This window comes from Equus quagga, chromosome 5 (genome assembly GCF_021613505.1).
Source record: "Equus quagga isolate Etosha38 chromosome 5, UCLA_HA_Equagga_1.0, whole genome shotgun sequence".
Classification (NCBI taxonomy): Eukaryota; Metazoa; Chordata; class Mammalia; order Perissodactyla; family Equidae; genus Equus; species Equus quagga.
In genome coordinates, this window is record NC_060271.1 from 44579809 (window position 1) to 44594917 (window position 15109).

At 57.0% G+C, this 15109-nt stretch overlaps 1 protein-coding gene across 3 annotated transcripts in view; it reads right to left on the reverse strand.

Annotated features, from left to right (window-relative positions):
* Window positions 1-15109, reverse strand: part of KCNAB2 (potassium voltage-gated channel subfamily A regulatory beta subunit 2) — an 88829-nt gene that overhangs the window by 41575 nt on the left and 32145 nt on the right. For 2 of the 3 annotated variants that reach the window (XM_046663471.1, XM_046663470.1), the window contains exons 2-3: window positions 10260-10388; window positions 9024-9065 (exon numbers count right to left, since the gene is read on the reverse strand). In XM_046663471.1, coding sequence (XP_046519427.1) covers window positions 9024-9065; window positions 10260-10336 — 119 coding nt within the window. In that variant the 5' untranslated portion in view covers window positions 10337-10388. The remainder of the gene's footprint in view (window positions 1-9023; window positions 9066-10259; window positions 10389-15109) is intronic. The other variant, XM_046663472.1, reaches the window with a different exon arrangement.

Consider the following 15109-nt stretch of genomic DNA (forward strand, 5'->3'; position numbering starts at 1 on the left):
CTAATAATTAATTTGTCTCCATGACGTTGCAAGAAGAAAAATGAAATAGTACGTTTACCCCTGCTGCAAAGTCTTTTCAAGAAACCACACCCTTTTCCCATGGAGGGTATACCTAGCTTAAGAGTGCTTTCTTGGGAGGATAGGCCTATGCACACTTTCATTTCTGTCTTTTGTACATTTCTATATGGTTGGCATTTTTAAACATAAAACGTCGACCCCGATACACAGTCAAGTCGTCACCCACGTTTCCCGCGCTCCTCTCTCCCGCAGCGCCTGTCTCCGGCCTCCTGCCGCGTCCGGCGTCCTGCCCGCCCAGCCCCAGCCTGGCCTTACCGGTACTTCATGCCTGTGCGCCGGGCGGTGCAGCTGTCCAGGGAGAGGCCGTGCATGCGGAGGAAGCTCTCCATGTTCCTGGCCTGGGCGGCCGCCCGCACCTCCCGCAGCCGCTGCAGCTCCAGCGTGTCGGTCTGGCGGACGGGGTGCAGGGCCCAGTCCGAGTGACACCTGCTGCTCACGCTCCTCAGGCTCTCGCTGTACGTCATGGACAACATGGTGCCGCCCGGCCTGGAGGCCACCACTGTCCAGACGGGAAATGCCGGGTGCGGTGGGTTAGAGAGTGTACTGCTACTCCCAGGGCCCGGGCTGGACGCTGGCCCTGGGGCAGGGCGGCTGCAGAGACACATCCTCCAACTAGAGCAGCCACCAAGGGGTCTTGGCGCCTGGGGACAGGGCCAGGCCCAGGATGTAAATACCTCTTGGCATGAGATTCTCCGTCTTCAAAGCTGCACTGGCCGGGAGCTCTGGCTAAGTCACCCTCTTCTGCCCCCGCACTCGTGAGCCAAGCACAGGCGAAGCTGCATTCCAGGCGGCAGAACTCAAAAGTGCTCCAAATGAAAATGGGGGCACGGGGAGCATGCAGACAGCCTGAGCCCCCAAAGAAGAAGACGTGACATCACGGCGCTCTCTGGAGGCGTTCGCAGCATAAAACCAGTACAGGGCTGTCCCCAGCGAGCCACGCACTTGTTGCTGAAGCAAACTCTAGTGTGATTAGGCCACGCGGCACCTCAACCCCACATGCCAGGGGCGCCCCGCCCCAGGAAGGGCCTGTGCGTTTGTTTCAAGCCTTCTAAAGGGAAAGGCTGTCCACACACGCATTCTCTACTTGTAGAAAGCGTCATCGCACCAGCACAGTTCTCGAGGCGCCATGCTCTATGATAACTAAGTATGTCACAATCCACGAAGTTTTGCAAGAGAAGGCAGGAAGACAAAGAGGGGGAATAGGCTTAGTACGGATGGGGAAATTTCAAAGCTTAAATATTAAGAACCACTGCTAAATAGTCATCCTGAATAACGTCACACACTCTTGGAAACTAAAAACAACATACACGTCCATCGATGGGGAAACTGCTTATGTAACCGACAGTCCAGCCATATCATGGAAAGTCGTGCTGCCATCAAGAATGAGGCGTCTCTACATGGGCTGATATGCAATGAGTCCTAAAAGATAGTGGTAAAAAAAAAAAGGCAAGAGGAAGAAGTGTGTGCATGATGGAATGCTACCATTTGCGTTAATTCACCTGCATAAGTGAGTGAATCAACGACAGGTGGCATCATGGCTGGGCGTCCACATCCTGCGGCATCTTTGACCAGGCAACAAGGACACAGCCTCGGGGGGCAGGGGTGGTCTACAGTCCAGGGACTCACCCCGCACCTGACCACAGCCCTCTACTCTGGCGTAGCTGCCTGCACAGCGGCCCCAGCATCCTCACCGAGGACAGAAGGTAAGACGGAGCCCCCCTTTCTGCAGGGTCAGCTGCAAAGCCGGGTGCCGGAGCCGGGCCCTGGGATTTGGAGGAACCAGCACTGCCCCGACCTCTGCTCCAAGGGAGAACAAATTCGATTATCCCTGGGAAGGGCTGGAGGGGCTGTCCCCGGAGCTGAGGCAGCTGCAGAGGCTGCAGCTCAGTGCCTGAGGGCGAGGTGGTGGGAGCCGCCCTGGGCTCACCCTTCCTTGGGTGAGCTCTCCGCCCCACTCCACACTCCATATCCCCTTTCCTGTTGCGTTTTTTTCTCCATGGCACGTATCATCATCTAATGGCTAGAGTCTTCTCTAATCATCTTTTTGTCGCATCTGATCCCCCAGGTCCAGGCTGGGGGGGTGGGGGGATGACACTCTTCTGTCTGCTTCCGTTGCTGTCTGCTCCGTGCCTGCAGCAGTAGCTGAGCATCTCCCTGGCAGTGCCCGGCAGCACCTGGCGGGGCTGGAGGTGGCTCCCTGACTCAGGCATGGCGTTCTGCAGGCTGCCTTCTGTGGGGAGTGGGGGCCCCCAGGCCAGAACTTGCATTCACCGTGGCTCAGATCCACAGAGGGAGCCTGCAGGGCCCAGGACCTCTGGTGTCCCCAAGGGTTTGGATTAAGGTCTCTGATGGACACTAAAGCAGGCAGGGCTGTCCCTCTACAAAAATCCCCACTTTCCAGGAGAACTGCTCTGGGGCAGCAGAGGGGCGTGGGGCTCCAGGGTGGGGTTTGTCTCAGGAAACAGTGCCCTGCAGGCCCACAGGCAGCAGCTCCCTCCCTTCCGCCCCACCCCCCCCACCTTCAAGTGCACACAGGGCAGCGTCAGGCAGCTGTTCCAGAGGCTGCTGGTGGTGGTGGGGGGGGGGGGGTGGTGAAAGCAGGGTCTGCATTCAGAGAGAAGACCAGCCACGCAGGCTGCAGCTGCAGGAGCTCACCCAAAAAGCAGAGCCCACCTCAGATGTACATTCCCAGCCAGGCTGAGATCAATAGCCATTAGCTTTCAAGATATTACCCACAAAAAGCAACCCTGGTCTGGTCTGGCTCTGGAAATCTAGCCAAGGCCCTGGGGCTGGGATGACAGTGGCTAAGCAGCCAGGTTTTGCACAGGGGTACCCACGCAGCGCTACTGAGTCAGACAGCTTGACCCGCCAAGCCTCAGTCTCCACGTCCGTGAAGTGGGACGAGCAGAGGCCTATTGCATAGGCTGCCTCGGGCTGCATGGGACCAGCCTGGACAACTGGACAGGGGCTGGCGTTGCAGCAGGAGCTTGCTGCACGTGGGGAGGCGGCTGCTGACAACAAGGCGTGGGATATGACACAGTTACGGTAACTTGTGTGGGGACCAAAATACACAAAACAGGGTGGGGAGGGGGCAGGCCGGCAGGGAGAGGGTACACGCGAACATGGGCCTGAGTGACCCGAGGGAGCTGTGCGGACACCAGACACCACTAGAGAATGTTGAATAGGATAGAAAGTCCCACAGAGAGCACACATTCCTGATGAGATGGGTGCGGCCAGGATCCAGAGGGCCCCTCTCTGTGGGGCCCGGCCTCCTCTGCTGTGACCCTTCATTGGGAGGACCTGTGGGTGGGGCGGGGCCATCTGCAGCTCAGAGGAGCCCAGAGCCTCCTGCTGTGAGTGTCCCGTGGTGCCAGGGCAGGTTCGGGCCAGGGGATTTGTGGAGAAGTGGGGTGTGGGCACAGCAAGGGAGAGGCTGGGAGGTGTTCCTCCTCTCAAGGTCCTGGAGGGAGGCAAGACCCCCTCCCACCCTGAGGGGGGAGGACACAGAAGGCAGAGTGGGACTTAACAGTCACCAGTGCTGCCCAGTGGGAGAGGACAGTCTGGCTCCCGGGACTTCCTCATGCTGGGGCTTATTCCCGCTTCCTCCCAAGGCGACCCGAGCAGGGTTGGGTCTTCGGATGAAGGGTCCCCAGGAAGACACTCCTGGGAGAAGGGAGGGGGAGCACATCCTTGGAGCTCCTGCCTCGGCCCCCTCGCTTCTCAGAGCTCCAAAGCACAGTGACCCCGACCTCTCGCTCCTCCTCCTCACCATCCTGAGCCCACACCCCATCTTGAGGAAAGTGAGCCCCCTCCTCAGCAGCCGTCACTAATCACGTCGCGCCTGCAGGTTCTGGGCCTACCTTTTGCACATCTATTCTTGTGGACTGGGGGGCTCCGGGGAATTCACGTGGATGAACACCGTGACACGGAAAAACGAAATGGAGACGTTAACCTCATTAAGTCAGTGGGAATCTTGACCTCCCCCGAACAGCCTTCCACCCGGCGTTGCTGAGCTGCGGTCTGTTTACTGACAGCCACCAAAGCATGAGACATGAGGGGTGCAAGGAATCCTGACTATCTCTTAAACAGCGACATCTGCCTCGATGTTAGAGAAAGCAGCCAGAGTTCCTGAAAGCGGGATGCAGGGGAAGCGGATCATTCGAGCGCGGCTCTAGAATGCACGGCATTGCGTCACGGTAGGAACAAAACGATCTTCGCTGGAGAAAAATCAGCAAACCAAGGCCCGAACGGCAGCCCCGTGCTCACGGCCTGCGTTTCCAGACAGACCTTCAGACAGCCACAGACCTCCCTGCTGCCACCCCCAGGAAACTTGAAAATGCTGAACCCTAGTGGGGAGCCCACGGAGGTAGGAGCAGCTTGCCCAGGTCTCCCCCAGACACGGACGGCCAGCAGGCGCTCGCTTGCTCGCAGGACCGGGAGGCAAGCATGCTCAAGCGCAGATGCCCACCCTCCGCCTCCGGCTATCATCTCACGGGGACCTGGGGCTGGCCTTTTTTGAGGTTTTCCGCTTTGAAAAAATAGAGTTGGGTCTCATTTCAGATCAGCCAAACACATCCCCAAATATCGTCCCTCTGTTATTCGGTTCCCGGGATGCTCGCCCCCAAGCAGCAACCCTAGAAGAAGGCGCTGCCACTTGCGCTCCTGGAGCTGACGGGGCCACTCACCTGCCTTCCAGGCGTCTGCTTGTTAAAAAGGACAGCGTCTGGTTTATTAGGGTCCACCAGACGCTCTGAGGATCTGGTGCAGCAGCTTTTTCATTAGGGAGTGTCACTGCAGAACGTCAGAAGCAATTGGTGAATGAGAAGAGTCCCACAAGGGTCGCGTGTGGAGGCAGCGAGTCCATTAGTCCTATTAGGGTGTTTTCATCTCAGAGAAAGAGGCTGAATTATTCACGAGCGCCGCTTCCCCTAAAAGCCCGGGAAGCGCAGCTGCCCGGTCCACCTGGCAAGGCCGCTCCCGCATGCGGGGCTGGAGGTGGGGGGGGCACTGGCTGGGGTCCTGTGATTCCCTGGGAGACACCCCTCTGCCTCTGCTTCCACTGCTCCGAGTGCCAGACATACGGACCACGGGTGAGAGCAGCGGGCTGCGCTTTTTGTTACTTGAGGACGGGGCCTGGCTTGTAGCTTCCGCCCCATCACATTCCTAACTGTCTGCAGTGGGGGAGCCGGGTCCCCACAGCATGTGACACCCCCACGCCCACAGTGAAGGGGCTGGGGTCTGGCGAGACCTCCTGTCAGCACCGTGGATGGACGCCCTTCCTCCCTTCTGCCGGGACATGCCCTGGATCATATACCCTATACTCCCAGTACCTATAAATGGCTGGAAGTTTCTAGAAGTCTGCTCTTTGGACCCTATGCTGCTACTGCCTCCAGGCAGGGGCACAGGGACCTTTCTTCACAGCACACGTGCTGACCTGGGGTTTGGGAAATGCTTCGAGGCTGAGCTCTGGGGTGAGGCTATCCTGGGCCCCTGTTCAGGGTCATGACCCTGGGGGCACTGTGGGTCATCCCAGGATGCCAAAAAATTCTGACATAGAACAGCCAGTTCTAAAAGGGTGCACTGGTGCCAGTGGGATTCTGGATGGAGGCTGAGCTGTTTAGCTGTGACAAACCTGCAAACGAGGTGGCTGTCACCCCGGGGGAACCACTGCCTTAGACCCGGAGCAGAAGGTAAATGAACTGGGTGGGCAGGAGGGGCCGCGAGCCAGAGGCGCAGCAGTGGGCGACTCTCTGGTGAGGCCTCAGTGAGGGCACTGGGACGGTTCTCGGAGGCCCAAGCCTGCCATGTTAGTTTCCGGCCTCTGTCACACGTCATCCCCCCGCTGGAGGCGGCCCTGGGCCTCACTGCTGGGTGGCGTCATCAGCCAGACACACTGTGAACGAGGCCCATCTCCTTCCCCTGGGCCGCCACTCCCCCAGTCAACGCAACGTCCCTCTCAGTGCCTGCCGGTCAGTCGTCAAACGCCGTGGAGGTGGCTTCTGACACTGACTCCCCTTCACTCGCCCCTCTCCATCTTTCCTGGTCTCCCACATCCAGCCTCTCTGTCCCCCATCTTACTCCCTGTGACCCGGCTTCCTTCCTACAGCAGGGATATGATCCCTGCCCTGCTCAAACACCATTGATGGCTCCCCAGTGCCCACTGAATGCAGTCTAAGCTCCTCTGCTCGGCATTCAAGGTCTTTGCCCATCAGACCCTTATCTTCCTCTACAGTCTGGCCTCTTGTCACATTCCATCCCATCCCTCATGGCCCAGTCTGAACCGCCACTTCCTGTTCTCTGTCCACTCCTCCAAGGTGTGGCTCAGGCTGTTGCATCTACTGGAATGTTCTTCCTGGTCTCTGTGCTGAATCCTGCTCAGCCTTCAAGGTCTGGCTCACAGCCCTGTGCTGGCTTCTCCACAAAGCCTTCCCCTACTCTCAGCTGGCCAGGACCACTCCTTCCTCCGAACCCCAACAGCTCTGTGGACTCTTCCCACGACAAGTTTTGCCTTCTAGATATTATCAGAGTCTTTCGGGTTCTGGGGTAGATATCATTACTGTTGCTGATCCCGTACCCTGCTCTGTATCACATGACTACAGTTCCTCCTGCACTGGGAGGAGTATATTTTCCTGCCCTTTGATATTGGGCTGGGGCGAGACTTGCTTAGGCGGAAAGAATAAGCAGAAGTGCCAGGGTGCCGGTTCTAACCGTAGGCCTTCAGAGGCCTTCAGGGACATTACATGTTTTTGCTTTTCCTCTGGCACTTCTGCCATGAGAGGAATGTGTCTGAGATACCCCAGCTTAAGGAGGGGGAGACGGTGAACACCTGGACCCAACCTGCAGCTCAGAGACAAAGCCAGCGGAGCTCAGCCTAGAGGAACTCGCTCCGGTCAACCTACAGACATATAGGCAAGAAATGAATGCTTAGTGTTTATGCCACTGCATTTGGGCTTGTTTGTTATGCAGCATTCTGTGTGAGAGCTGACAGATACAGGGTCTCACCTCCCTGACCAGCCTGTGAGCTGCTTGAGGGCAGGGTGCACGTCTGGAACCTTCACCTGGTAGAGGAGAGGGTGCCACACTGCTGACTGGCTCACACACCCCCCACAGCCATGTCAGTGCCTGAGAGACGAGGCTGCCCCACTGGGAGTGGCACCGAGTACAGTGAACAAAGATCCCACCCCCTTGGCGGTCATTGTCAGAGGCCTCGCAAGAGACGCTGAGTGTCCCTGTGAAGAAACCACACTAGAGATGCAAAGGGCAGGATGGCCAAAGCTTGTGGCATCAAATGTGGAGCTGAGAGGCTGAGAGGGAGGTCTTCCGATTCGGGGTCCAGCTCTCCAACAGAGCTCACCCTGGGGCAAGAAGGCCTCACAGGAACAGGATGCTCATCCAGAGCATGCCCAGAGGGGTGGGCAGCAGGTTGGATCCATGGGTTCCGAGGGCCAGCGAGGAGCGTGGAACACCGTTTCATTTCCACTCATTCACATCCAGCAATTTCCTCCGTGTCTCCCACGGGCAAGGCCCTTTCCACTGGCCCGTCTGTGCCTGGGATTTTTCTGCCTACTTGTCTCCCCTACTCCTTTCCTTCCGGGAGTGAGGCAGGCCTGGGATCGCTGAGGATGCAGTTCAAGTGCATGTTTGGTTTCGCTGGTCACATCCTTCTGGGATGAATCTCACATGTGCATTCTGACATCTTATGCCACACATACAGAGATGACGATAAACATTTCATCCAATAAAAGCATTTGCAAGCCCAGGTTCAGACCTAACTATTTCAGGCAAAATCTTTTCTAGGAAAAATTTCAGTAGAATCAAAGATTTGGTCATCTCATTAGAGCTCCCTGTAAGGAGTGAGACCTCACGGGAGGCCCTGAAACAGTGGCAAAATGAGTCTGAGGACCCAGGCCCACGGTCCTGTGCAGAGGTGCCGAGGCTGTGGGAAGGAAAATGCCACGTGGAAACTGAGTGCCCAGCCCAGCACCCACTGCCCGAGCTTCCTGGTGCATGGACAGTAACTGCCCCACGGCTGTCACCAGTGGGTGTGCGTGACCCTGGGGAGCTGGTTCTAGACAGAGAGACCTCCCAGGCCTGGACACCAAGATGCACAACACACACCAGGGCCCTGCCGCCAAGAGCCACACTGAATCCCCACACAGTCCCAAAGCTGGCGGCGCTGGCCCATGGGTTCTGTACCCCTGACATTTTCCCAACAGGAGGAAAATGTCAATTAAAGTGAATTCCTGGAGTTAGAGTCTTCCCAAGAAGCATGTGTCTTTGTGGAGCACCCCGAACTTTATGGGTTAGGAAGAGGCCGCCCAGAGGGAGGACAGGACCGGCCTAGAAGATTTTGCCGCGAGCCCGGGCCTCTCCACGCCACGTCCCTCTAGGGCACAGCCTCTCGCCCGCAGACACCGGCGCACCGATTCGCAAACAGGGAGACGCATCGGAAAGAGGTCAGAAGCCTGCCCCAACCCCAACCCAGGCCGCGGGGCAGCCACACTTCCCCGGAAAGGTGTTGGCCTCTGATTACCCTGAGCTCTGTAGGCCACAAATCAGCTCAAATCCCGGAAAGGAGGAGAGGGTTGGGCTGGCCACACCGTCTTTTACTCTGATAACCTAAGAAGCACAAACTCGCGGCGACAGGCAAGCACCTCACCTGCCACCCGAGCAGTGAGGTTTTATGGCAGATCTGGGGAGAGCTAAGCAGGTGTCAGAAGTCCATTTGTGCAAATGAAAGCGAATTCTAGATTAGCACATACAGTGAATGGGAATTCACGTTTTCATTGGGACAGTACATAATGGTGTGTGGGTGGGCACCAATCTTATCCGGGGATTTTCACTTCTGAGAAATCACCAGCACACCTGACCTGGATGGGCGTGGCCCTCCCACCCACTCCCCTGCCTCAGCTTGCGGGTTTTAGGGAGAACGGAGGGCTCGTTACCTGTAAAACTGGAGCTGTCTTTTGGGACTCCCATACCGAGTACTGCGGACAGCAATGGAGGAGAGAGAAAGGAGGGGAGAGAAGAGAGAGAGTCCACAATTGGCATTAACCACAGGGAGGGGCCAGCCCGGGCAGCATCAGCGACGCCCGCAGCCCCGTCCCCACCCCGCTCTGCTCCCGGCTGTCAGGAGGATGCGCAATGGGTACCAAGTGCTCAGCAGCAGTGCCACCCAGTGGCACTCACAGGCAGAGGCCCGCTGTGTTGGGACACTAGGGGGTCCTTCTGTGCCTGGCCTCAATCCCACATTGAACAGGAAACGAAGACAAGAGGTAACCTTGAGGGGACAGTCTGTCTGGGTTTTAATGAAATATGCTTTGGAACAATAGTTGAAAACCCTCAAATCTTCTTGTGCCCATCACCCCACATGCTGGTAAGTCTGCATGTGGCCATGGGGTTCTTTTTAGGATCTTGAGGAAGGAGGGACACCCAGTTCCCCTGTGGGTTCCATGGACATGTGCTCTGACTCAGGTGCTAACAATTATCTAGGAAGGTCCAATCAATCAAGGACTGAAGGGCCCTGGGGGTTGCACCTGGGCCCTCATCTTTCGTAACAGTGACTGCCACCTGGGTTCTGTGCTCTGTCCACGGAGCTAGCAGTTCACACCCAAGGCCTTCTGCATGCCCTCCCTGTGGTCCAAACTGGACTACTTTCCAAACAGAAAGACCCAGAGCTGGATTTGGAAGTGGCTGTCACAAGGAGGAGGTCAAGGGTGTCCCCTGAGCACCTGGCCGCCCCCACCCTCCCCCAGCATTTGAAAATGGGCAGACATGGTTCCTACAGGCCTGCAAGGCTTTGAGGCTCCCTCAGGGCATTGGGGGAGCTGGTGGGACACAGGGGGCTACAGGAGCTGCGATGTGTAAGATGAAAGAAAGGGAAGCGGGAAGGGGCCCCAGCCCACTCTCGGGCCTCTGTCACCTCCAGTGGAATATTTCAGAGCAGTCAGGAACAAGGCAGGAGTCTAATCCTGGGTCCACCCAGCAAATCTTGGGTTTTTCTTTCCCACTTTAGTTTTAAAAGCTTCCATTCCTTTCCTTGGAGAAAATGCTTGCCTGCGTGCCACTCAGAGCCCTGGTCCTTCCCTCTGGGTCAAGGGAAGGAGACTGACCCAGGGGGACTCCTCTTCAGAGGCAAGGCTGACCCGGGGGGGGGCGGGGGGGGGGGGGGGGGGGGTCACCTGTAGATCATCCCGGGGGAGCCTGTCTGCCGCAGGGAGAGCCGAGCAGGGGAGCCCGTGGTTGATTCTGGATACATGGAGCCGGCCTCACTGGTCCCGACCTGCTCTCTTCTTCACGGAGGGAAGGTTCTGGAGGAAAAGCCAAGTGGGAGGGGAGGTGGTTAAAAAAGACCAACGGCGTCTTGATCGTGAAGGCCCAGTTCCTCAGGGATCTGTATGTCCCTCATCAGACAGACAGACAGATGGACCCGGGGGCTCAGATAAGGCTGATGATCGGGTCCAATGACTCTGTGAATGATTTCCACTCCATCTCTCCACTTCCCACCCCAATGCTTCGTGGGGGTCCTTCTGCCCTCTCGACTGCTTTTCTGAGGCTCTGGGAGCACTTTCCTGTTGCCCAAACTATGCAGAAATGGCGGTTCCAGAGGGGATCTGTGGACTCGGAACTTGGGACTATCTTCTTCGTCCCAGGAAGTGGCACCAAGGTCATGCAGGGTAATCCTTGATGCCTCATCTTCCCTGACCCCTGACTCCAGCCCACTGCAACTTGCTGGTACCACGGCTCAGCTTTAAGGAAGCAGCTTGTCAGATGCCTCACGACCCCCAGCACCTGGGACTCATGCCCCTGTGTAACCCCCTCCCCTTGAGTGTGCGCTGGACCTAGTGACTTGGTCCTAAGCAAGAGAACAAGGCACAGGTGCTGGGACATCACTTCCACGATTAGGTAACACAGATCACGCCCTCGGTCTTGCTAGCAGGCTCTCTCCCCTGCTGGCTCTCATGAAGCAAGTTGCCATGTTGGAGGAGCCCATGTGGCGAGGAACTGAGGCCTTCACTCCAACAGCCCACAAGAATGACTCCTTCAAATGGGAGCTTAGAAGAGGATCCTTCCCAAGTGAAGCCTTCAAATGAGACACCAGCCCTGGCCAAGATCTTGACTGCAGGCTTGTGAAGCCTCAGAAAAGCTCTGCAGAGGACCCAGGTAAGCAGTGCCAGGACTCCGGACCCACAGGAACTGAGAGAATAAAAGTTGTTTTAAGCCTCTAAGTTTGTGGTAATATTTTATGCATCAACAGATAATGACTACGACAGCCGACATGCATCCATTCACTTCTGCTGCTGCTACCCTTGGGCTGAGTGGCTGTCACCTTTCACTCGAACCACTGGATCAGCCTCTGAACGGATCCCCCGCTCCACCCTCAGGCCTGCAGTCCTGTCCACCCGGCAGCCAGAGGACTCCCTGTAAAAAGTACATTAGGTCACGTCATCCTTTCTTCTCCTTCCCCTGGTCATGGCGCCCAGGCCTTCCACGCTCTGCCTCCTGACTCTCTCCACCTGCGCCCTCTAGCCCTCCACCCCTAACTCATGGACCCCAGCCGCCTTGGCCTTCGCAACAGGCTGAGTGCATGCCCTCTGCACTGACCGTTCTTCTGCCTGAACGCTGTGCCACAGCCCTTCTCGTTGTCGGACCTCCTTGGCGAGCCCGCCCCTAACCTCACGCTCAGGGCTTCTCTCCCAGCTTCAGCCAGCCGACCCGTGTAGGGACGCTGTGTAGGTAACACCAACCAAGCTTCTTGCTGTCTGTCCCTGGGTTCTGGCTCCCTCTCTAGAGCGCCAGCTCTCCCCAGGGCAGGGATTTTGCTGGTCTCGCTCACGGCTATATCCTCTGCACCTACAACAGGGCCTGGCCCTCGGCAGGGGTTAACACATGGCTCCTGAAAGAGTGACAGCCCCCAGATCCAAAATCGCGTGGTCCTCCGCCAATGGGTAAAGGGATGGTCTGGGCTCAAAACACAGCCCTACCCGTGATGGGGCCCCAAAACTGGAGGGTAAGCACACTCCCCAGCCGAGTGCCAAGCTGGAGGGCTTTGTTCACGTGATTCCCAGGGACCTCCTGTCACCGTCACCAGGATGTGGGCTTCCTCCAGACACTCCCCGTCCCCTGGGGCTGGCACCTTCGTGGTGCAGGTTTAGGTCCCGCTCATAACTGAGGTCTCTGACTGAGGGGTTGAGCGTGTGTGTGTGAACACGCTGGACAAATGGGGAGAGAAAATACAGGTCAGAGTCACTACCGTGACAACCTCACAGAGATGATGGAGACGTGGGGTCAATGAAGGGTCCCCAGAGTTTTATCCTGAAAGAGCCTCATTTGGAATGGAATGATGAAAGAAATAAAAATGCATTTAAATCCTTAAAAGAAAAACAGCAGGTGCTGGGCTGATGCTGAATCCATGTCTTCTGGCTCATCAGGCAATTCCTCGTCAGCTGTGAGGACGTAATCCAGGCGAACCTCGCCCAGGGCCCCTCGGTGCTCCTCTCACACAGGACCTTGGCCACTCGGCCCTGTCCACCCATCGCCCTGCAGACTGGCTCTGGGAGGACACTGAAGGCCTCCTGGTCACCTTTTCCTTTACTCTGGGTTCCCTCAGCATCACCGTCACCAGAGGTACCAGCCTGATGCGCACCTGCCCAGATCTATGCAAGAAACTTCTTAGAGCCCCGAGCCGCCGACAGGCACTGCACTTTTGGGCCACCACACGCCCAGAGGTGGCTGCCATCTAACTGTTGGGAGAGCAGTTGGTTATGCGGCTCCGGGGGAATTGAGTCCCTGTGGCCTTGGGGCCTGGGGAGCCTCAAGGACAGCCTCTCCTTTGAGCCCATTGGCTGCTCTTGGAGTTTGCTCTCCCAGGTGACTCAGGGCATGAAATCCGATCATCTCACTAAGTGGTTAATCTTAAATCAGAGGGTGGTGAACTCACCAGCCCACAGAACATTTGCTGAGGCCCTACTGTGCGCAGGTGCTGGAGGCTGCCGGTACCACAGCCCAGAGCCCCTGCCTCGAGGCACTCCAGAGTGAGTGAGGGACACAAACAGTAAACCATGGCCACAGGGCTAAGGGTGCATGGGGCACCAGGCACCACCTGTTGCGAGGAGAGCTGTCCCCAAGGCCTGTCCAAACCTGCTGGTCCAGCGGCCTTGGGAGAGGTGGGGTCAGGATGTCCTCACACAGGCTAAGGGAATGGGGGCCAGGCAGCCAAGAGCAGACCGGGGTGCCCATGCCCTTGCCTGGGGGGTGCGGCCCACTCCACACCTTGCTGTCTCCTCCATGGCAGCAGCTGGCTGGGTCCAGCTGCCTAGAAATGGTGCCCAACCCCCAGCCAGGGCACTCAGGGGTCTTTACCTTCCAGAATTCCAGAATCACAAACTCAATCTGCATTTGAAACAGCATGAGGACCAAGAGTCTCTGATTCCACAGATAAGGGGTGGGCCCAAGCATCTGCATTTCTTACTGGTCACCAGGTGGTGCCCATGTTGCTAGTCCAGGGACCACACGTTGAGGACCGCTGGCCTGGGGCCTCAGTCTTGGACTATGGACAGTGGGCCGAACCTGGCCTGCCGCCGATTTTCGGAAGTAAGGTTTTATTGAAACACCTCCACACATTTGTGCTACAAGGGCAGCGTGAGCAGTTGCAATACAGACCTTGTGGCCTATGAGGCTAAAATATTTACTCCCTGGCCCTTTACAGAAGTTTGCTGACCCCTGCCCGGGGCCCTTCTCTCCCCTACTCTTCAAGATGACAACGTCCCACTCCTTCCTTCTGAAGTCCCCAGTGCCTGCTCTCCGCTGTCTCGCTCAGCTCCTGGCTCTGCTGCTCCCTGTCTCTAGCTGCTCCTTCTCAGTCTCCTTGGCCGCTTCCTGCTCATCTCTGATCTCTAACTTCCATAGCTGCCCAGACTCAGGCCTTGAATCTCCTTTTCTCTCCATCCACACAAAGTTCCTCAGGTTTCCACCAGTCTTCTGGCTCTGAACTCGGTCACTATACTGCAAGCCCCCATGGTTATATCTCCAGCACCCAACTTTCCCTCGAACCCCAGACTCATTTTTTCAACTCCCCATTCGGCATCTCTGAGGATGTGAGAGACGTGCCTCGGATTCACTCCCCCGGCCCTGTTCTTCCCACAGCCATTCCCATCGCTGGATCATCTTCAGAAACATCCAGGATCCCAAAATTCTCACAGCGGTCCCCACCACCTCCTTCCTGATCCAGGGCACCACCTTCTCTCGTGGGGGTCCCCACAACAGCTTTCTGACAGTTCTCCCGGCTTCCGCAGTTACCCCTTATCAACTACTTTACAGGGGCCAGAGTGAACCTTCTAGAACATAAATCAGATCATGTCGTTACTTTGCTCAAACCTCCCAGTTTCCCATTCAACCCAGAGTGAAAGCCCAAATCTTAGCGACAACCTTGGGCCCTGCCCCCCCCGCCCCCCGACCTCTGACCACATCCCCTGTTGCCCCCTTGCTCATTCCGCCCCAGCCACACTGGCTCCTTGGGGTCCCATGGACCCAGCAGACACTCAATTTCAGGCCTTTTGTACCTGCTCTTCCTTCCATCAGTAGCTCTCTGACCCCAGAGATCAGGGGTCAGAGGGCCCCCTGCTCCTCCTGGGGCCCCCTCTCTGACCTCCGCCTCTTTATACAAAGGTCACCTTCTCACAGAGTCTTCTCTGGACATCTTATCTTAAATCGCAAACCCCGTCTCCCCCACACTCCCCTAGGCCTTTCCGTGCATCACTTTTCTCCCTGGCACTTGTCACCTTCTAACATACCCCACACTTTACCTGCTGCCCCATTTAGATCTGCGTCTCCCTCCTGAGCAAGATGCCAGCTCCATGAACGCAGGCAGTTTTCTCTGTTGTGTTCACAGCCGTGCCTGGCACACAGTAGACACTCAAATATTTGTTGAATGAATGAATGAATAAATGAATGACTTTGTGACTCAGCCTGCTGAAGGCCCACCCGGAAGAAGCACAAGGGAAGCGGGTGGGCAGTCTGTGTTAACTGCAAA